A 23,964-nucleotide genomic window follows, 5' to 3' on the forward strand; every position below is an offset into this window, starting at 1 on the left:
AGGAGACGCCGCGGGCCTACCGAGACGACAAGAGCGAGCCCAAGGCCTACCGGCGCCGCGCGCGCTCTCCCAGCCCGGCCGGCGCCCGCGAGGACGGCGCCCAGCGCGGCCGCAAGTCCCCGAGCAGCCCGGTGGGCGGCGGCGGCGGCGGCGGCGGCGGCAGCAGCAGCCCGTACTCGCGGCGCGGGCCGCGCTCGCCCAGCCCCTACGGCCGCCGCCGCTCGCCCAGCTACAGCCGCCACAGCTCGTACGAGCGCGGAGGGGACGTGTCGCCGAGCCCGTACGGCAGCAGCAGCTGGCGCCGCTCCCGGAGCCCCTACAGCCCGGCCGTCAGGTGGGTGCTGCTGCGGCGGGGCGGGGGGGAGGGGCGGCGGACCCCCGGGGCGGGGAGGGAGGAGGCCGGCCTCGGCAACAGGTGCCGGCGCCACTTTCCAGGACCTTGTGTCCCGTGGTTCCTTGGTCGGTGGGTTTCCAGAAGTGGCCCGGGGCATGCCCCGCGCGGGATGCGTGGAAGTCCTGCTTTTGAGCGGAAACCCCGCAAGATGCTGTCATCCAGCCTTCAGTCCTGGTGCGGTGGGGGGGGGGGACTCGGGGAGAAAACCGTCCCCTTCAAGCCAGATACCCTTGGTCTGTTCTGTCCTTTGCACAACTTGCCTGCGCTTCTCCGTCCTCCATGCTCTGAGTTCCCCATGTCTTCCTTGCATCTCGGTTCCCTGAGGTTGGCCTCCAGGTTCAGTTATCTCCCTTAAATTTGCACGGTTGTTAGCTGACTTCTTTTGGAAAAAGAGAAAAAAAAGATCCTCACAGTTTTACCAGCTGTTGTAGCGTTCTCGGACTGTGACTTCTTTTAAAAGGGCCTTGGGGTGCAGATAGTAGGGATGGTTCAAAGTGAAAGCAGATAAATTTTGAAGGGTTCGGCATACCCCTCAGAGCAGAAAACTGCTCTAGAGTATTGTGAGATCAGATGTGCAATCCGCCAAAATACACACTTTCTTCTCTTGTTGCTTCTTGGTCGTAAAGCATCAGCATAATAGGATTCTATAAGTCACTAAGCATTTATTAAGCGCGTACTATGGGCCAGGCCGGGCCTTGAGGCAAAAACAGTCCCTGTCCTCTGAGAGCTCGAAGATCTTTTGGAAAGAAAGGGCATCGAAGGTTTGGGTTATTTTTAAAGCAAAATAAAGATAGGAACTCGTTTTTAGAGCACCCTCTCATGGTGCTAGACCCTCAGGTGAAAAATAGTGTCGTGCTGAAATAGAACTAACTTGAATTCACCAAGTTTTTCCTGTAAAGAGGCAGCTTGGAGTATTTTGCCAGTCAGGGAGTCAGGAAGATGCGTTCAAGATCCACCTTCTCTAGTGGTGCTTGAGTTTAAATTAGGCTGTGTGAGCCTAGGCAGAGTCATTTGCTTTATGTACCAGACAGTTCATGAGTAGGAGTTGCAGAATAGGGTTGTTGCAAGGAGTTTGCTCCCCAGGACTTTCTTTGACCAGTGAAATTATAGGTTTATCTCCCCCAAACCCCCACCTTTTAAAGGGAAAACAACTGTTCTAAGCTGATGTCAATAGGTAGAGCAGATTTAAACCTTTTCGTATTTCATGTATCTTTTAAAATGTTATGCCCAGTCCCAGAACTTTAAAGTAACCGACTTGGGGCCTAAAGCAAGCCTGTGGTTTGTAGTTTGACTGGTGAATGAATTTGTTGATTTGTTGGCTACTTCTGCCTGCTCCTTTGTGTGTTAAAGAGTATGGTGACAAAACTGAACAGTCCCCCCTGTGATTTTGTGGGCAGCAGTGTTTGTATTCATCGAGTATCAGAGACTTCAGAAGTCATCTTAGTGAAAACGCCCACATCTAGAGGATTTCTCTGCTCTGACAACCCTAAATAGTCTTTCAGGTGGGTTAATACTTGTAGGGATGGGAGTGGTTCTTTACCCACTGACACAGCACTTTGCATTGTTGGACAGTTCCAAGTGGTTGTTAAGGGGACTTCTTTTGAGTCCTGTGGTGAAATCTGTCTTGCCCTTTACTTTTCCCATTTGGCCCTAATTCTGCCCTATGGAGTAATGTAGAAATGAAGTCTAGTTCTTTATATGAGTTTTACAGGTGTTTAAAAAAAACCTTAGACTACTCTAGGGTAAACTTTATCTACTAAGTTCATCCCCTCCCCCCTCGTTTCAGGTGAACCCATATAATTTTTTAGACTTGGAAATTACTTTAGAACTAATTTCCGTCCAGCTTGTTCATTTTAAAGATAGGGAAACTGAGGCCTGTCGTGGGGATAGTGACTTGCCCAAGGTCATACAGCTCATAAAGAATGGATCTGGGAATAGACTTTAACTGGTCTTCTAACACCCTATCCTGGTTACGGATTTTCAGGTGAACCTTTCATCATATTGGTTGCTTGTACTCTGGACACCTGGTTTGCCGGTGTTCCACTTAAAATGCGGTTGACAAAATTGCATGTGGTCTGGCTATTGCAGGGCATGGACATTCTTGGTTATCTTTTGTTTTATTTGAAGATTTTTGCCATTAAGGAAAAGTAAAATTTGATGGCTGAGCCATTCTCATTGATCCATGAGAACAAGAATTGTGGAATACTTATCAATTATATCGAGGATGGCTGGGATTTCTTAGATGATATTTAGATGCAGGCATATATCCTGGATGGGGGTGGAGGGAGTAGTTAGTGGTTTCCTTTAAAAAGCAACATTAATTAGACGAAGGGATATTCTGGGGTCATCTAGATCCATTGGAGCAGTGTTATAAATGGATGGTTATAGGATGATGTTGGATCAGGCTTTTACTGCGTTACGGCAGGGTTTGGTTATAATTTATCAGCAACTTTATTTTTTTGGCCAGAATTAGTTGGGGCAGTGTTGGATATTCTGTCTAAGAATTGCCCAGCAGATTTTTGCTTATTCGTACCTGTTGGAAAATTAATTTAATACTATATCTGAGTCATACAGCAGTTGTGATTTGTAGTGCTTTTAATGTCATGTGAGGTTTAACGTTAGATAAGTCATTGGATGAAAACTGATGCATGAGAAGTAGTTAAATGAATAGTTTGTGGTTAAGTATGAAAATTTCTTCAGGAAAAATTGTGAGGTGTTTGTTATTAAAATGAGCCTTCCAGGACCGCTCTGGGTGCTTTGCTGTTAGTGGAAAGAGTTGAAGAAGGGTTAAGGAAGTTGAACATCTCTATGACTGTTTCTTCAGAAATAATTAATCCACCAGCCCTCCCTGTTAACTTTTGGATAGAATTTGTCACAGTTATTACTCAAGTTGTAAAAATTCAGTGACAATATTTGGTTTTTTGAATTTTATAGTGAACATTTTATTCAACACATACTTTCAATGCCTACTATGTAAGAGGAAAGGTAGAGTATGAAAAATGCATAGGCAGTTTAGATACGCTTTTTACTGCTAGAAGGTATCCCAAGATTTTAGAAATGGTTCATACGAACTTGTATTACCATGAAGTTTCATAGAGATTATAAGTAACTGGGTACACGCCATATGCGTAAGTGATCTTAATGCTTTATGCTGTAGGTCTCAAGTACAACAGTGTTTGTTATCACAAAACACTAGCGATATAGTTAGGGGGGAGAGGAAAACAAAAAGTGGCCGAGTTAGGGAACCGGGTGGTACACCAAGTACTCAATTCTGTGGTACCGACAGAAAGTAGTATTGAAAGGGTTAATGGTGCAACAGAGATTAAGGCCAAAAAGTTATAATAAAGAAAGGGAAAGTTCATTGTGGTCTGCAGTTGACCGAAATGGCTGGAGGGACTGGGCCAGTGGTCTTGAGCTGAGCTTGAAGGATTGCTGAGCTAGGGTATGGATCAGTGGAGCGGGACTGAGTAGGAGACAGCCACAATGACTAGTAATATGTGCGTGTTTGCAAAGTGCTTTGCATGAGGTCTTTGGTCCCCTACTGATCTGGTGACTTCTCTCCTTCCCAGGTTTGTTGTTTTCCTTCTAACCCGCAAATGTAGGAATCTCCCAAATCCCTGTCTAGTTCAGCCCATTGAGTATTAGTTACTTAAGCACCCACTCTGTGTAGGGTACCTAGGCTGGGTGCTGAGATGGAAAGCTCCCAGAAGGCCTCTCCCCTTCGATGCTTCTGGATGTGCTTTGCTATTTGCATGTGCTCTTCTCTTTTCCTACCCCCACCCCCAGTAGAATGATAATCTTCTTGTGGGCAGAGACTGTTGAATTTTCTCTCCCTGCTCTCCTGGAGCGGTGAGGACACTAGATCAATAGATACATGCTGTGTGATGAAGGAGGAAACACGAAGATATTGGGGGAAGAGAAAGGCTGCCCGGAGGAGCGGGCATAGGACCAGTGGGAGGTCTGCCTCCTTTGTACCCTTCCCCTTTGCCTTCATTTGGTTCTAGGGTTTAGCTGGCAACTCATTGTACACGGAGGACTCCTAAATCTGTATCTTTGTTCCAGAGTTTTAGCTCCTCATCTCTACCAGCCTTACGTCATTGTCTGGGTATCCCCCCTAACCAAATTCGTTGCCTTGCCCTCAGATCTGCTTTTTATTACTTCCTTATTTCTGGAAAGTGCTCTTTCTCCACCGAATCTGATGGTCCGTTTTCAGTCTTCGTTTTTCCCGGTCACTGGTCATCCTCTTCTCCTGGAGTCTCTCTTCTCTCTGGAGCTTCACCGTTTTTCTTGGTAGTTTGCTTGTCTGGCTTCTTTTTAGTCTCCTTTGCTGTATCGTTATCCAAGTGCCATCCTCTGTGTTTATATTTTAGGTCTTCGTCCTCTTCTTTCCCTACTCTGAATGATCTCATTAGTCTCATGAGTTTAAATTTCATCACTGAAGATGATTCCCAGATGCATATATTCAGCCCTCGTTTATACTGTTCTGAGCTCCAGTTAGTTTCTTATAACCTGTTGAGTGTTTTCAAAGTGGTTGTTCTGTAGGCATTTCAAATTCAACTTGTCCAAAGCAGAACTCATTGTCTGTCTTCTCCTTCGGCGCCCCAAACCTGCCCCTCTTCCAAATTTCCCAGTTTCTATTGAGGGTATCCCCATCCTACCAGTCCTCAGTTTTATGACTTCAGCCTAACTCTTAACTCCTTACGTATCTGCTCTTCTCCTGCATAGCCAGTCAGATGTTAGATCTTGTCATTTCTAGGAATGTCAAATCTTTACAAACAGCATCTCTGTGCCGGTTCTTAACTGGGGGTGTGTGAACTTTTAAAAAAAGTATTTTGATCTTTCTGTCTCAGTAGAGTTGGTTTCCTTGGCAGTCCTATGGATTTTGTTTTATTCCTCTAACAGCATGCTGAGAAGGGGTCCATGATGCAAACATTGTTCAGAACCTTCATTCTAGTTTTCTTCAGGATCAAATACAAACTTTTCTGTTTAGCATTTCAAGCCCTTCACAGCTTTTCTCTCGAATATCTTTCCAAGCTTATTCTGCCTTTCTCTCCATGTACCCAAAGCCAAACTGGCTTCACGGAATGCCTGACCTCTAGTCTTTGTGCCTGGATTTTATTCCCTCTTAGCTCAGAGGACTCTTAGTGTTTTCAGGGGCTTTCAAAGCTTAACCCAAATACCACCTTCTACCAGTAAGGCTCCCACTCACCCTCCCTCCACCCCCATTTCCTTGTACCTACTTTGAATATACTTTGTTTATATCTGTGGTCTCCCAATGGAACAGAATCTTCTGTTTCATCGTTGTGTCAGTAGTTAGGCCCCGGTGCCTAGCACTGTCACTGGCACAGAGAAGGTGCCTGACAAATGGCTATTCCTTGTCACCCAGGCTTGAATTTTGCCCTCCTTGATGCCATATTGAGTCAGTTATCGAGGGTTTTGAATGCTGTCCCACATGATCTTTACAATCAGGGCTCTCTTAGTCTTACTATTACCTCACTGAGTAACATCTTTATTACTTCTAGCCCAGACTGAAGAACCTTCCAGCCAGCCTCCCTGCCTCCTGTCACGGGTTCATTCTATCAGAGTAAATTTAGAAATGTGTAATGCTAATCATGTCACCTTTGAATACCCCTTATGGCCTGCCTAGTGAGTTCTGCGCTCTTACTTTACCATTTGAAGGCCTTTGTCGTCTGTGTCCAGCCTTTCTTTTCAGCTTTTTCCTACGTTGTTCCCCAGATTCTTCTCATTGTCTGTGCTTGAACAAATTCCCAGAATCTGAGTTCTTGAAAGGGGCTTCAGAGACCACCCTGTCTGTCTGCCCATACACCTGAATGAGAATCTCTTAGATTACATTGCGGACTACAAGTAGTCATCCACCCTTTGCTTAAAGACCATCAGCGATGGGAAACTCATTATTTCCTGAGGCCCCTATGTGACTTTGTGGTAGCTTTAATTAGCAGGTATTTCTTTACCTTTCTCACTGTTAGGAAGTTTTCCTTTCTTGCATCATCCACCCATCGTTCCTGGTTCTCTTTTCTTGAGTAGAGAACAGAATGCATCATTGTCCCTCTAACCCTGTCTGCTTTGAATTATCCTCTGAACTGTCAAGGCTACCATCCTCGAAGTCGCCTGAGCCTGCAAGCTTGGTGTCTTTCTTGCTTCCACGTATCCCGTTCATCGCCATGTGTAGTTCCTGCCTGCACCATGTCTTTGGAATATGTCCCTTTTCTTCCCTCCCGTGGCCACGGTGATCCAGGTCTTCATCCCTTCGCATCACCCACTGGGTGGTGGCAGCAGCTCCTGGTCTCCCTGCCTCTGTTCTCTTCCCTTTTGGATTCATCCTCTACATCGCTGCCAGTCTAACCACCTTAGTGCCCTTCTCAGTGAGCTCCTGGGGCTCCCTGTTACTGCCAGGATCAGATAGGAAGGCCTTTATGATTTAAAGCTCTTTACAACTTGGCCTCTTCTTGGATGGTAATGACGCCCTTTGTTCATTCTTGCATCTGGCTGCCCTTGAAGGTCCTCAAACATGTCTTCTTGCTTTTTCCTCATGCCTGAACTCCTCTCCCTCCTCATCTGTCAAGTCTGCCTCCAAGCTTCTCTGATTCTTCCAGACTTAGCTCATTCTACTGTATTGAAGGAGGCCTTTCCTTGTCTTCTCCCTCTCCGCAATTAGAATATGGGCTCCTTGAGTGCAAGGACAGACTTTTTTGCCTTTCTTTGTATCCCCAGCATTTCGTGTGGTGCCTGGCACCAAGTGGTCACTTAAGAAATGCTTGTTGAGTGACTGAAGTAAGTCAGAGGTGATTTGAGGAGTGAAAGAGCACTGACAATTGGGATTGGAGGAAGGCAAGTGATAGCTGGACGTGGCCCCTGAGGTGATTTTTAAAGGCAGCTCCAGGAGAGGTGGAGGCCAAGATGAGGAGATGGGATACCCAGCTTACTGTAGGTCAGTTTAGCTGGAACATAGAATCCCTGAAGGAGGATTATTATGGAATAAGTCTAGAAAAAGTGGGTTGGAGCCAGATTGTGGAGGGTTTGAAAATGCCAAGGTGGGGGAGTTTGGATTGTATTCTACAGTCATTGAGGAGCTGCTGAAGACTTGGGTAGGAGAGTGAGCGATATGGGTAGACCTGCTGTGAATGAACATAGACGTAGGCATTTTTAAAGACCCGTGTGTTAGCTTTTTGTAGACTCGCTTAAATGAATTCAGCATTTCTGCTGTAACTTTTATCACTTTATCCCAGACCATGGAAAGTTGTCACCTACGTATTTTCACATCTTTCTGCTGTTTCCTCCCCCAGCCCTGTCCAAGGAAATGAGAATTTAAGGTGGGCTTATACTAGTTAAAACTCATACCTGTTTGTGACTCTGGTCAAGTCACTTTGTGCTTAGCAGGGTGCCTTATACATAGTAGGCACAATATAAATGCTTTAAAAAATCATCAAACCTACTTTTTATACAGTTTTTCTTTACAAACTCTTTAATAACCATAGTAGCTAACATTTATATAGCACTTAGTACGTGCCGGGCACAGTGCTAAAGGTTTTACAATTATGACCTCATTTGATTCTCACGACAACCTCGAGAGGCAGGTGCTGTGTCGCCCATTTTGCAGATGAAACTGAGGTAAACAGGTTAAAGATTTGCCCTGGATCGTAGAGCTAGTCAGAGTCTGAGGTCAGATTTGAACTTGGATCTTCCTGACTCCATGCCCAGCCGCTGTATCCACTATATCACCTAGCAGCCTATTTTTTTGTTGAGCATACCTAGCTGTCACAGATTTTTTGTTTAGCAGCATCAGGATTATAAAATTTTAAAGCTAATCTAATCTTGCACCTACTCTTACCCCACCTTCTTTTCTTTTCCAAACATCTTGACGAGTGATCTCTTATTTCCCTGTATCTGCTTGGAAAGTTCCACCGATGGGGAGCTTTAATGTACCATCAGGCAATACTGCTGTTGTGACTAGCTTGGCCTGAAAGCTTCTCCTGGCAGTGACAGAAACCTAATTTCCTGTGACCTTCATTTAGGCCCAAACTTTGTAGTTATTACTCACTTTCTCTCTCTTGCCTTTGTGTGTATGCTTATATAGACCTGGAGGGGACCATTTAAATGTGAATTCCTTGAGGGCGGGATGATGTTTTTGTCTTTCTTCTTGATCCACAGTGATTTGCCTGGCCGGTAGTAAATGTGTGATGACTAACTGATGGTATTGCCCTTGACTGGATTGTGGTTGGGTTTGGGCTGAGCAGTGTTTTCTCCCCATGGGAATCTCAGATGCAGTGAGTGCAGATGTTTGGCCGCAGGGAGCCGTCTCTTAATGCTAGGAGCCAGGTGGACCAGCTCATTGGCTCTGAAGGCCCCCATTGCAGGATCTTGGTCGGAATCAGACATTCACAGGATCTGAGAGTGGGGCAGGAAGAAGTAAGATTTGGGTTTTACTCTGCAATAATTCAGTGGCAGAGATAGCCAAAGAGGTTGAGCTGGATAAGAGATGTCATTTGTAATTTGGAGGTAAAAACTGCCTTTGCCCCTACCAGGGATACTTCTAATACCTTTTGTTCCCAAGGCTGAGGATGAAGGCTTTGAGCCTGGTCCCAGATTTTCTGCCTGTGTCCTTTTCAGTCCATCAAATAAAATACTACAGGTAAAGCCTAGGTTTACTGGAGTTGATGTGCTGTAGGTTGTACTGGACGTATTACATATAATACCTATATCCACTGAACTTCTTTCTCCAGGAATTCTTTATGCTCTTCAACCAGTGCTGGGGGTGAGCAGAAGCCTGACAGTTGTACGTCTGGATCAGTGTTCTGGGTAAAGAATAGACCTAGGATGATTGCACGGCCAAGGTGAGCTGAAAGGCACCAGATTTCTCTACTCAGGTAGTGAGGAAGGAGACGGCCTCTTGCTCTTTGAGTCTGAAGGTTTCCAGTTGCTAAGGATCCCCTGGAGTCCTCTGGCTGTTTGGCCAGGTTGGTGTCAGCTCTTGGGTGCACGTTCTCTCTCTTATAAATCTTTGTTATCTCTGGCTGTCCCAGGTTATCATTATAAAGCAGGGGCCGACTGTAGAAAAGAATCTGTGCTGAAAAAAATCTACTGTTTTTGTGGAAGATGAGTTTAGTGTGGAATAGAGGAGCAAGCGATTGCAGCCAGACTCCATGGGGTGTAGGGGAGTGGACTAATTGCCTTCATTAAGCAAGGGTGACTACCAGGGTCCCGCTTTTTCATATCCTTTTGGTTTTGCCTTGTTGAGTAGTGAATCAGAGGCAGTATTCTGCCAACAAAATTAATCTTAACTTGGAGGGTGAATTGAAAGGGGGCCATTATCCGCAGTGTCAAACACCTTCTGGCCCCTGCAGGACTAAGACACCATTAGTGCCACTGAGGGTCAAATGAATTCCGTAGTCCTTGGTTAATAGTGACCTATATATACCATAAGATGTCTGAGATGGGGCTGCCAGAACTTCATAGCACAGGGCACCAGAGATTAAGAGTTAGGGTGAGCCTAAAGGGCTGTGGTCTGGCTGTGTCTTCTTTTATAGATGAGAAAACTGAGGCTGAGATGCTAGAATGACTTTACCAAGGTCAAATAGGTAAAGCATCAGAACTGGGATTTTTGGTGTAGGTCAGTTTAGCTGGAACATAGAATCCGTGAAGGAGGAATATTATGGAATAAGTGTAGAAAAAGTGGATTGGAGCCAGATTGTAGAGGGTGCTTTTGCTGCTGCACCAATAGTGCCCTGACTATTGGGGCATGCTCTTGGAACCACTCAGTGAGCCTCCTAAAGGATAGAAGTCCTGAGTGGCAATACTAGCTACTCTTTACACAGGGCTTTAAAGTTTACAAAGAACTGTCCTAACCACCACTCTTTGAGATAGCCCCCATTTTTTAGGCCAAAAAACTGAGACTCCAAGATGTTTGACTTCTCCTTGATCACTGCTAATATGAGTCTAAAGGCTGTGTTGGAAGGAAGGTATCCTCTATCAGTCCCCCACTCTTACCATTAGACTGTGACTGACTCTATATAGAGCTCGGCATTAGAGACTGACCCTTCCCTTTTTGGGGTTAAAGGAACAGGTGATCTTGAGAATCGTCTGACTTTTGAGAAAGAATCTTCGGAAACGGTATGGTCTCTGGTTTCTCTCTTCCTCTCCCTTTCACTTTCCCCATCTCTTTCCCTTTTCCATTTTTAAATTCAGTTTTAAAAAAATTTTCAGTTCTGAATTTCCCCCCCCCCCCCCCCACCCCATTGAAAAGGCAGGAAAAACAAAACCCATTACAAATTTGGATAGCTGTAGAACACAGATTTCTGCATTGGCTATGTCCAAAAAAGAAAAGACTTTGCTTCAGTTTGTACTCTGAGTCCTTTAGCTCTCTATCTGAACGTGGCCATCATGAGTTCTTTGGAATTGTGGTTGGTTATTGTGTTGGTCAGAGTTACTCAGTCTTTCAAAGATCATTATTTTTTCATTGTTAGCGCTTAAATCGTTCTCCTGGTTCTGTTCACTTCACTTTGCATCAGTTCACATAAGTCTTCGAAGGTTTTTTCTGAAGTCATCTCCTTCATTTCTTTCAGCACAATAGCATTCCATTACAGTCATATACCACAGCTTGTTCAGCTGTTCCCCAGTTGATGGACCTCCCCTCATTTTCCAGTTCTTTGGCACCACAAAAAGAGCTGCTATCAGTGTTGTTGTACATATGGGTCCTTTTTCTTCTTGATCTTCGGAGTATAAGCCTAGTAGCGGTATGGGTGGGCTAAGGAGTAGGCATGGTTTAATAGCTTTTTAGGTGTAGTTCCAAACTGTTCTCCCGATTGGTTGACTAGTTCACAGCTCTGGCAACAGTGCATTAGTGTACCTATTTTCCCATATCTCCAGTATTTGTCCTTTTCCTTTTCTGACATCTTAGCCAATCTGATGGGTTTGAGGTGATTTTAATTTGCATTTTTATAATTATTAATGATTTAGAGCACTTTATCATATGGCTGTTGATAGCTTTGATTTCTCTCTTTGGAAACTTCCTATTCTCATCTCTTGATCATTTGCCAATTGGAGAATGGCTCTTACTCTTGTAAATTTGACTCAGTTCCCCACATGTCTGAGAAATGTGGTTTGGTTTTCAAGAGGCAGCTTGGAATGCAGCCCCTCACCTGTGTTCCCTGTAATTTTCTTGGCAGTAGGCAGAGAGGAACCTAACTGTGCTGATGTCCCAAGACATGTTGGAGTTGTGTTGAACACCATAAGAACACTGGAAACTTTGGAGTAGATGACATCTAAGAGTTATTCCTTCACACATTTCTTCTTTTAAGTCATTTGTCCCATTTTCTGGGATCTGCTACACATAGATAGTCTTTTACCACTGGGCACCTTCGGTGGAGGTGGTGGGTCCTCCCTCCCTCCCCCCAAGCATACACATTTGAAGATATGGAGGTGGAGTACCCAGGGGGTGAGGGAGGGGAGGGCAGGTAGAAAGTTTCTTTTCATCTGGTAGCTTCTTCATAGAATCCTGTACAGATAGCGTAATAGAGTAGAAAGAACACGGCCTTCTGAATCTGAGGAGGAAGACAGACCTGGTGTTCGATGCTGGAGCCTTTTAGCCGATCTGTCTCCCCATTCCAGTCCTTCCTCCACTCAGCTGCCAAGCATATTTTTTAAAAATGTAGGGCTGACCATATTACCTTGCTCCACAGGAAGCCCCAGAGCTTCCCCAGGAACAAATATAAAATCCTCTGGCATTGAAATCTCTTCCTCACTTGGCCCTTTGCAGCTTTCTTGCACTTGACTTTGTGATCCAGCTGCAGTGGCCTGTTTTCATCGCCTCCACCATGACAGTCTCTTTGAGGACACTGGCATTGCATGTCCCCCCATACCCCGAATGCTCTTTCCCCTCACCTCTGTCTTTAGTTTCCTTGGCTTCCTTCAAGACTTTGCTCAGATTGAACTTTGGCTTGAGATCTTTCCCAGTGTGTCCCTCAGGCCAACTGCCAGTTCCTTCCCCTTTCAGGTTACTTTCTATCTACTCTGTGTCTTGTGTTATACATATACATATATACATACATGCACACACATGCACACGTGTTGTCTCCCTCATTAGAATGTATGCTGCTTGAGGACAGGAACTCTCTTTTGCCTTTCTTTGTATCCTCAGCACATAGCACAGTTCTGGCACATATTAAGAGCTTAATAAATGCTTGTTAAGTGGCTGTTACTTTTGTGACTTTTGGCAAATCATTTAACTTCTCTGTAGAGTAAAGGGTTTGAATTGGATGCCTTTGGAGGTTCCTTTCAGCTCTCGATTCTGTAATCCCATAAACCTTTTCCCCTGAGCCCTTCCCTAGGCATGCTGCTGCGTCATTCCCTGGTAACATGTTTTAGTATCGCAGGGCCCCTCTGCACTAAGTAAGCTTGGCTGATTTCTCCTGTCAGCTCCTCTCCTGAGCGTCATGGCTTCTAAGGGGTGAAGTATGGAGAAGGAACCAGAGGGGCAGGACTAAAGCAGCTGGGCGTTGAGGCAGGTCTTGTTTTGGGTTCTGTTTTTGATGATCCCTAGTGGGTGGTTGCTGGTTCCATAGGAGGTACCTCATTTTAGATGGGATCAGTCAGACTTTGATCAGCTAATGACTAGCTTCTAGTCTGTCAGACTAGATTGCCTGGTTCCATTAGAAGTCTTGCGCCCAGCACTTGTAGTGCTGCTCCCTTGATGGTTGGGTTGGATGGTTAGCTAGTTGAAAGTTTTCATAGGCCTGTAAGAAGCTCTCTTGACGTTGCTGAGCAGTTAGTGGTCAAGGTAGGCCTCAGTCGGAATGCTCCTTGCTCTCCATTGCCCCTGCTGGACACTGTTGCTGCCACAACACTCAGTAACCTCTCCTTTAAAGAATCCAAATGTATGAGCCAGCCAAGATTCTGGAGCTGTAATCTGCCAACCTCCAGGACGTTGTCCTTCCTTTCTTAAAGAGTTCAGTGCCTGGTTCACAGCCTTTCCTCTAGATCCCAACTTCTGCCCTCAGGGGACTTGAACGTATGCTGTGCCGATCCTTTGTCACACACCCTAACTTCCAAGTTCCTCAGTCTCCTCAGTTCCTATGACCTATTCCTTTGCTCCACTTTAACCGAACACTGATGATCATACACACACAGGTGTTCCACTTCCATATTCATGAACCCTGAAATTCCTTGTCTGATCATAATCTTTTGCCGTGACATCTTAATTTCTTTTTTTACTGATAACTTTTTTAATTCACCAGAATTTTTCTCCTAGTATACCCCATCCCCCAAGAGAATCATCCAGTATAACAAATAATCATTTTTGAAGAAAGAAAGGAAAAGTCTGAAAGTAAATGCAGTGTTCTACACTTGGTGGACCTTTCACTTCCACAAAGAAGTGTAGTGGGAAGGTCTTCTCATAACTCTTCTTCTGGACCATGGTTGTTCCTTGTAATATTACAATATTTACTTTTGATTTTTTTTTATGGTTGTTACTTCCATTTATATTGTTGTAGTCATCGTGTACTATTTTTTTTATCTCTGCAAACTACTCAACTCAATATCAGATTGCATAAGTCTTTGCATGTTTCTGTATTCATCATATTTGTCATTTCTTTTTTTTTTGTTTGTTTTTATGTGAGGCAACTGAGGTCAAGTGACCCACCCAGAGCCACACAGCTAGTGAGTGTCATGTGTCTGAGGCTGCATTCGAACTCAGGTCCTAGGGACTCCAGGGTCCGTGCTTTATCCACTATACCACGTAGCCGCCCTCTCCCCTCCTTTTTTTTTTAAAAATCATTTCTTAAAGCACACAAGTGTTACAGTCCTGTTGACACATTTTGTTTAGCTGCTCCCCAATCAATGAGCAACTAGTTTGTTCCCAGTTATTTCCTGCCAGAAAAAGTGCTGTTCTAAATGTTTTGGTGCCTGTGGGGACTATATTCTTACCAGTGGCCTCCCTGGGTTATGAGCCCTGTGGTAGAATTTTTGGGTCAAAGAATATGGATATTTTAGTCCCTTTATTTGCATCATTTCAGATTGCTTTAGAAAATAGTTGTAGTGATTCTCAGCTCCATCAACAATGCAGTAGTGTGCCTGGATTCCCACAACCCATTCAACATTGTCTCTTTTCATCTTTTGCAATTTGCTGGATGAGGCAGAATTTAAGGGTTGTTGTGATGTGCATTTTTTCTCCCTCTTATTAGTGATTTGGAGAATTCTTTCATATGGTTACTAATTAGTTTGGAATTCTTCTTTTGGGAACTGTTTGTTCATGACCATTGACTACTTATTTATTGAGGGATGCTATTATTACATCTTTCCCTCTGCTTCATGAGCTCCACCCTAGTTCTTCATCCTCACAGTGACCTCTAATCCATCTGTTACACAGTTTTTTCCGATGCCATTACCTCTGTACCGACTACACTTTCTTCCCTTCTCTTTCTTCTCCCCTTAGTGAAATAGTTCAATTCTGCACTTTCGTTCCTTGCCACATTATCGTATTGCTATCCATCATGTCTTGCTAAGTTTAAACCTTAGATTATACCTACCATACGCTACTTTTGCTCCTATGCTGAGTCCATTACAAATTTATATTTCATAATTTCAACTAGGCTTTCAATGTATCTAGGCAGTCTTTTTAAATTTTCATTAATTGTTTTACTATCCCACTCACTGTAGTGGCTATCCCAAAACTTTTTGTTCTTCCTCAAACTTTACAGGGCACCTCTCCCTTCACCCTCTCTATTGAGAACCTTTTCCCATGTTTCATTGAAAAAAAAAATGATTGAAGTCATTTGCCAAGAACTCTTTCTTCTCTCCTCATCTCATGTTACTCTTGTCTTCTATGAAGAGGTAGACCTTCTTGCCAAGGCAAACCCTTCTACGTGCACAACCGAACCCATTTTCTCCAGCAGATTTATCCTCTTTATCATAGGTATTATCTCACTAATCGTCAGTCTTTCCTTATCTATAGACTGCTTTCGCCCTACACCCCGAACCCTCTCCCCCACCGCCCATGCCCCCCATGTTTCCATCATCCTTAAAAAACGCTCTCTTGATCCAACTGCCCCTGCTGCTTTGGAAGCTTTTTTCCTTTTCTTGGCCAAACTCCTTGAGAAAATTACCTACACTCGGTGTCTCTACTTCCTTTCTTTTCACTCTCTTCTTAACCCTCTGCAGTCTGGCTTCTGATCTGACCATTCAACTGAAACTGCTCACTTCAAAGTTACTAGTGTCGTCTTAATAAAAGCCCAATCTAATGGCATTTATCTTTATCCTTGACTTCTCCGTGGGCTCTGACGCTGTTACCCTCTTCTCCAAGTTTTCATGACACTGCTCCTAGTTTTCTTCCTTCCTATCTGACTGCTCCTTCTCACTCTCTAGGTTGTGTCCACTAATGGGGGGTTCCCCCTTAGGCTCAGTCCTTGGCCGTCTTCTCGTCTCCCTCTATACGATATTGCTTAGTGATCTCATCAACTTACCAGATAGATTTATCCATACATAACTTCTCTCCTGAATGCCATTTCTAGTTACAAACGGACATTTGGATGCCTTGTAGACACCTCAGACTCATTATTTTTCCCCCAAAGCTTTCCCTTCCTTATTGATTTCCTTGTTACTCTTAAAAGCACCACCATCCCCCCAGTCACCCAAGCTTGCAGCCTAGGTTTCATCTTCTACTCCTCCTTTGCACTCAGCCCCCATAATCTAGTCTGCTGCTAAGTTTTGCCTTTTCTTCCTTCATAGCATTTCATGTATGCCCCCTTTTCTCTGCTCACATAGCCGGCAGTCTGGTGCAATCATCACCTCATGCCAGGGCCTCCATCCCCTACTCAGTTGCCAACGTGTGGGTCTAACTGTATCACCTCCCTTACTCAGTAAACCCCAGTGGCTCCCTGTGGCCTCCGGAATCAAATATAAAACCCTCCATTTGACTTCTGAAGCCCTTCCTACCATTCTAGTCGTCTTATGCTTAAACCCTTCTGTGTCCTTGATGATCCAGCCAACGACATCAGCCTCTTTGCTGTTCCTTGAACACGATAGACTATCTCCTAATGGTGCTTTTTCACTGGCTGTCTCCCACGCTTGTAATCTGCCCCCTCCTCACCTTGGCCTCCAGGCTTCCTTCAGCTCACTGTTCTTTTGTACATTCCTCTCTCCACCCCCAACCCTACCTTACCTCCCCTTCTAAGGGTTTGTATCTTGTATGTATCTACTTATGTAAATGTCTCCCTCAAGTGATTCGAGCTCCTTTTCAGTGTGAAGGCAGGGGACTACTTTTGCTTCTCTTTGTATTTCCATTACTTAACACAGTGCCTGGCATTTGAGAAGGTGCTTAATAAATGCTTATTGACTGTTGACTTGCTGAGTAAATTTGATGCTTAGCAGCCTTTCAAGTATTTGAATCCTGCTGTTATGTTCCCTCTAAGTCTTCTCTAGACTAAATATCCCAAGTTTTTTCAAGGGATCTGTGTGTGATGTAAATCCTTTTCTGGAGGCTTTGCAGATTGTCAGAACCCTCTTAATAACAACAATAATAATAATTATGATAATAGCTGGCATTTATATAAGACCTTCTATGTGCCGGGTACTCTGCTAAGCATTTTACAAATATTATCTCATTATGTCCTCACAACCATTCTTGGAGGGCTTTGCTAATATTATTCCCATTTTGTAGTTGAGGAAACCGAGGTAAACGGAGGCTAAGGGACTTGTCCAAGGTCACACACCTTGTAACTGAGGTTGGGTTTGAACTCAGGCTTTCCTAACTCCAGGGCCAGCACTCTGCCACTGTACCACCTAGCTCTTCAAATGAGATAATAAATGTAAGGTGCCTAGCGTGGTAGGTACTATATAAATATTAGCTATTATTATTATCATTATTATATCTGATAATAATGTACCAAATGTCTAATCATAGGGACTCTAATCAATGGGACTCTGACCTCAATTCTTGGATGCCATGGCTCTCAGTACACTGAGATTGAATTTCCTAGCTTGGTTGTTGCCATATCACACTGCTGACTTGTTTTGAGTATGTAATCTAGCAACACCCCCTCCCCCTCTTTCCCTTTTTAAAAAGAAAACTGTTGCCTGTCATGCTTTCCCCTTCTTGTGTTTGTGAATTACCTATGTTAAATTTCATCTTAATTGAGGCAGTTCAGTGTTCTTGCCTATAAAAATATATTTGAACGCTGAATAGATGCTCAAGATCTCTAGGGGATAATTTTTCCCAGTGGCAGTTAAAGATGTGGGACTGCAGGTCATAAGAGCAGTTAAGGCTAGCTGTGTGGATTTGAGATCCTTGTCTGTATCAGAAACAAAGTGAACCCTTGGGACATGATCAAATTACTGAGAGAAGAATAAGAAAAGGGGTACAGTACACTGGAGATTCACTGTGAGATCCGAGAGGGAGCTCCAGACGTGGGGTGCCATGAGGCGGATGATCTGAGAAGTCAAGCTCATAAAAGGATGGCAACTTGACTCATCTTCTACTCAGACTATATTGGCATATTCTGGCCTTAAGAGCTAACCTTTACATTGACTCACCCTTTTACTATAACCCATCCAAACCCTGTAGGCTGAGGAACTTGATCCTCGCTGCTTTGGCCTTCATAAAATTGGGGTACTGTGGGCTCATTTACAGTCTTGTCAGAGGATAGAAACCTGTGTGCTCCATTTGGCTTCCTTAATTTTTAGGGAATTTGAACAGTCACACACAGTCAAAACCCCCGAAATCCTGTGTGAGTAATTGAAAAAGATGCCATTTTTGATCTGGATCCTTGTGGGTCTGAGTTGGGGTAAGAGTTGTGAGGTACTGTGGCTGCATTCTCTTTTCAGTAGTGTAGAGGATCTTTTGGCTGGTACTTCATAATCCAGCCATTGTTTGGGACTCCTTGAAGGTCACCTTCTGTTCCTAGTACTGCTGGGCACATCGCCTAGAACTGTATGCTGCATCTAACTATTCCCCAGCTGGACACCAGTTCCATTGCCATTATCAGTACTGTTAAGATGTGTTTAGTTCAGTTTAATCAGTGATGGACACTGTGTGTGCCACCCCGTAAGTTGTTCATTTGTACGAACAACCTTTTCTTGGTGCCTCAGGCCTGGCTAGCTGGATCTCATGGTTGACTAGGACAGAGATGGTGGTCTTGCAAAGTTCTTCAAAAAGAATTAGAAATCCATCTCACTCATAGAACTAGTATTATTTATAAAAACAAAAAGTGGTAATCCGCTGTCATGACTACAGTGCCTCCATTGCCATTACCATCTAGAACTGGTTTCCCCACCCTTGATACCTAACTTGATGAACCAGTTGGCAGGACATGGCTGTGGACCTTATGAGATCCTTATGGGGTTACAACCTAAAAACTTTTTTTAAAAATTATTTTCATTGTTTGTAAATTTTATTTTGAAAGTTTCTTCCACAATAAAAGTATTTTGGAGAAAGAAAATGGTGTTAGACTCATTCCAAATTTTTCTGTTTTGCGTGCCAAAAAAACTTAAATGAGCGACCAAAAGTCTGCTGTATTCTGACGAAAACTAGCAAATAAGATTATCAAGGTATGGTAGTAACTGAAAATTAGCACTGTCCATTAAGAACTATTTTGCTAAGACAAAGAAAGAGGAAAAGAACCCATACTAACCAAAAGCTGGAAACTAAAGAGGAAAAAGGTGGGTTTGCTCATCTGTTGGGGATTGGCTGAGAAAATTATGGTATATGAGTGTAGCAGAACAGTATGGCACTATAAGAAATGATGAAATGGATGGTTTCAGTGAAATCTGGAAACATCTGTATGAAGTATGAAGAGGCAGAAGAATAATTTTTACGGTACTAACATTATAAAGAAAATAACTTTGAAAGACAATGACAAGCCTAGAGGACTGATAATGAAGAAAGCTTACCCACCTCTAAAATAACTTTTTAAAGAAGGAATAAAGACTGGAAAACAACCTTTCGGACCAGGCATAGTTTATGTGAATATGATATAGGCCTAGTGTACTTGTAGTTTTAGAGTTTTATAGATGACCAAATTTCTCTTTTTTTCTTTTTTAAGTTTAAAGTTAATTTTTCTGTTTAGTTCCACATTCTCTTCCTATCTACACTCCTTTTCCCACTCATCAAGAAGCAAAAATCTTGATACCCATTATACGTCCTGCAAAACATTTCCACATGAGCCACGTTGGGAGAGGGGGGCCCATAAAAAAAATAGAGGAAAGAAAAAATGTGCTTTAATCTGCACTCTAAATCCATCGATTCTCAGTCTGCAAGTGAATAGCATTTTATATCATGAGTCCTTTGGAGTTGTGATCTATCAGGTGTTGATCAGAGTAGCTAAGTTCTCACAGTTGATTGTCCTTACAGTGTTGTTGTTACTTTGCTGAGTGTTCTACTGATTCTGCTCATTTCACTTTGCATCAGCTCAAACAGATCTTCCTAGATTTTTGTGAAACTATCTGCTTCCAGCTGACCAAATCTTAAAGACCTCCAGAACTGTGTAGGCAGTACATTTTCATGTTCACTTTTATTATTGAGATCCTGTGTAGGATGTCATATTGATCTGAGCTGTTCTTCAGTTAAGCCACACAGCCTTTCCTTGAGTAAACTGATGATCTAATTCTTATACAGAGCTCCTCTTAAGTTTCTAGACAGCACATGTGAAGACCACTGTGGTGTACCATCTCCTGTATGCAAATAGGATGCTCTGTAGGGGCACATTGCACCTTTGTCCTGCTTCTGTTCAAATCTTAAAATCCTAGGATGGTGCATTTTGAGCTGGAAGGGAATGGGGGTTCATTGAGTCCGGCCAGAATGAGGAAACTGAGCAGCAGAGAGACTGTGATTCTTTCATGCACTCACTGTTAATCTCTACTGCCTTTTGGTGAGCTGCCACTTTAATCCTTTAGACACCAGTATTCCATAACTTTCAGTTATATAATGTCACCAGAAAACAGTGATGTTGCTATTATAGGTCTTTATTTTTATGGAAAATCTCAAGGGCATTAAAACTAGTCCTAGTTTTCCAACTAGCTCTCCTCATTAATTCTGGGCCCACCTCATCGGCCATCTGCAGTGTCTGTCCAGGATGTCTTGTCCTGATGGATGAACTCTGCTGGTCACCCAACTACTGATGACAGTCTGGACAGCAGGCAGGCTTGAGCCACTTTGGTTTTTCACGTGTTGATGGTTGTGTCATATGCTTGAGTGATTATGGATCTCATTTAGGATGCCTTGCAACGTTTAAGGGATTAATTGAATCAGCACAGTGTTACCTGCAAACAAAATGTCAAAAGGAGCTAATCATTTGAACTCGTTCTTCAGTATTTTCTATGACAGTAACAGACACCATTGAATAGTCTGTTTTAAGTCTCAATTGATAGTAATAATCAGAGGATCAAATACTCTGTTACATCTTTCAAGGACTTTAGTATGATTTTAACATGAAAGGGGCATATTTTCATGGATTAGGATAGTATATGGCTCACACTATATCCCGCAAAAGCTACCATTTTGCATTCCCACCCCTCACTCCTTGATTCAAAATATTCATCTGGCCTGGACTAAGGTTCTTCCATTTTAGTGTTTCAGAGGGGAGAGACTTGATCCAGGGAGAATAATTTGGAGGCTATTGCAGTAGTGCAGGTGAGAGATGATGAAGGGGTAGTGTAGTGATGGGCTGTGTGGGTGGAATTAAGGGCATGGATGTGAGAGTTGTTGTAGAGATAGAAACAATAAGGTTTAGCTATTGGTCATTGATTTTGTGAGCTGAGGGAGAGGGATGAGTTGAGGGTGACACCAGGGTTATAAAACTAGGTAAGTGGAAGATAATGGTACCCTTGACAGCTATAGGGGTAGTTCAGAGCAGAGGTGGGTTTGGAGAGAAACGTGTTATGAGTTCTATTTTCGATGTGAAAAGTTTGACATTCTTATGGGACATCCATTGTGAACTATTAGGCAGTTGATGCCCACGTCATCAGAATCAAATTGGAATTCAGGACAGAGAAAGACAGGAGATACAGATTTGTATAGAGATAATAATTAAACAATTCATGGGAGTTGAGCATAGAGAACAAAAAAATGGATCCACTTTTCTGAATGATTATCCAGCAAATGAGACTGAGATAGTGGGATCAAATAACCAAGAGAGAGTAGTGGCAGTAAAACCCAGAGAAAAGAGACTGTCCAGGAGGGAGAGTTTGGTTATCAGTGTAAGAGGTTGCAGATCAAGAAGAAGAAAAGACCATGAAATTTGGTGATTTAAAAGAGCAGTCATTGCTGACCTTGGAGAGAGCTCTTCTCTCATCTCTTTAATCATTATTGCCATAGTGTCTGTTTTTTGTGATACATTGCTATCATCTCTTCGCTAGGATTTTATTCAAAATTTTTGCCTCAGTATTCATTAGAGGAATTAGTTTATAGTTTTTTCCCTCTGTTTTGACTCTGCCTGGTTTGGTATCAAGATCATATATGTATCATAGAAAGAATTTGGTAGGACCCCTTCTTTACCTAATTTTTCAGATAACTTATGCAGTATTGGAATTAATTGTTCTTCAAATATTTGGTAAGATTTGCATCCAGATCCATCTGGTCCTGGGATTTTTTTCCTTTGGGAGTCCATTTATGACTTGTTTAATTTCTTTTTCTAAGATAGGATTGTTTAAGTATTTTATTTCCTTTCCTATTAGTAAAAAAAACTAAGAGCTGGTTTAAAAATAAAATAAAATAGATAAGCAGTTAGCTAATTTTAAAAAAGAAAACCAAATTACCAGTATAAAAAAATGGAAAAAAAATAAATATCCAAGGAAGAATAAAAACAACTAAGAACTATTTTGCCTAACTGTATGTCAGTAAAACTGACAGTCTAAGTGAAATGAATATTTTTAAAAATGTAAATTGCTCAGATTAATAGGAAAGGAGAAGTTTTATAATTTACTGTTTCCTTCTGTAACTCATTTAACTTTTCCATTAAGAATTTAGATGCTATGTCGTTTGGTACATATATTCAGTATTGATGTTAATTCATTGTCTATGGTATGGTGCCTCTTGGCAAAATGTAGTTTTCCTGTTTATCTCTTTTAATTAGATCTCTCTTTTTGTTTGCTTTGTCTGAGATAATGATTACCACTCTTGCCTTTTTTTTAAACTTCAGCTGAAATATAATAGTTTTTGCTCGTTGCCTTTATTTTAACTGTGTATTTTTCTATTTCATGTGTATTTGTTGTAAAGAGTATATTTTTGGATTCTGATTTCTAATCCATTTTGCCATCCTCTTAACTTTTATGGGTGAGCCCATCCCATTTACATTCACAGTTATGATTACTATTGTATATTTCCTTCTCCTTTTTCTTTGCTCCCTCTTAAAGAGTCTTATTTTGCTTCTGACTAATGCTTCCCTTAATTTACCTTCTCTCCTACCTTCCCTCCTTTCCCCTAACCTCTTTCTCTCCCATTTCCCTGTTGGATAAGAGCTATTTCTATACCCAGCTATTAGTGTATGTGTATTCTTCCATCCTTGAAACAGTTCAGATGAGAGTGAGGTTCACCTCCTCTCCCTCTACTATCCCCTCTATTATATAAATTCCTTATATAATCTCATTTATGTGAAATAATTCCCTCCGTTCATCCTCTCCCTTCTACCCTCTACCAGTGCTGCCTTCTTTCCATTCTTCCCTTTCCATTCTTCTTTTGAGATCATCCAAATATAATGAAATCACACCCAGATTCTCTGTCTAATTATAATCCCTCTACGACCGCTGGTGGTGGTAAAGTTCTGAGTGGCTACTTGTATCATCTTCCCATATAAGAATGTAACAGTAATAGCTAACATTTATATCATGCTTACTATGTACTGTGCTAAGTGCTTTACAATTATTATCTCATTTCATTCTCACAGTAACCCTGAAAGGTAGGTGCTATTATTATTCTCATCTTATAGATGTGAAAACTGAGGTAAAAAGAGGTGAAATGATTTGCCTAGGGTTATACAACTAGTCGGTGTCTGAGGCAGGATTTGAACTCAGGTCTTCCTGACTCCAGCCTGACTCTCTCTTCTCCTGGGACATCTAGCTAAATCTTGTGTGTTGATGACTTTGTCTCCTTGTTCCTTGAATTCTTTCTTTCTGGCTGCTTGTGGTATTTTCTCCTTGACCTAAGAGCACTGCATTTTAGCTGTAATATTTCTGGGAGTTCTCGTTCTGGAGTTTCTTTCAGGAGGTAACTGGTGGATTTTAAAAAATTTGTACTTTGCCCCCTGATTCTCAGATTCATTTATGATTTCTTCACATACGATGTCTAGCCTTTTTTTGGGGGGGGGGGTTCATGGCTTTCAGGTAATCTAGTAATTTTTAAATTATGTCTCAGATCTGTTTTCTAAGTCAGATATTTTTTTCTGTGAGGTATTCACATTTTCTTCTATATTTTCAGACTTTTGACTTTGTTTTATTATTTATTTCTTGATGTCTCATGGAGTCATTAGTTTCCTTATGATCAGTTCTAATTCTCTATGTTTGGTTTTTTGTTTGTTTTTGTTGGGCCATGGGGGGTAAGTGACTTGGCCCAGGGTCACACAGCTAGTAAG

The 23,964-nt window shown here is 42.6% G+C and overlaps 1 protein-coding gene across 1 annotated transcript in view; it reads left to right on the plus strand.

Moving 5' to 3' along the window:
• The window catches only part of CDK13 (cyclin dependent kinase 13), a 116,039-nt gene that overhangs the window by 450 nt on the left and 91,625 nt on the right, over positions 1-23,964 (plus strand). Inside the window, exon 2 of the mRNA XM_027835809.1 lies at positions 3-334. Within this exon, the coding sequence (XP_027691610.1) occupies positions 3-334 (332 nt within the window). The remainder of the gene's footprint in view (positions 1-2; positions 335-23,964) is intronic.

Source organism: Vombatus ursinus, unplaced genomic scaffold, assembly GCF_900497805.2.
Source record: "Vombatus ursinus unplaced genomic scaffold, bare-nosed wombat genome assembly UNPS02014817.1, whole genome shotgun sequence".
Taxonomy (NCBI): Eukaryota; Metazoa; Chordata; class Mammalia; order Diprotodontia; family Vombatidae; genus Vombatus; species Vombatus ursinus.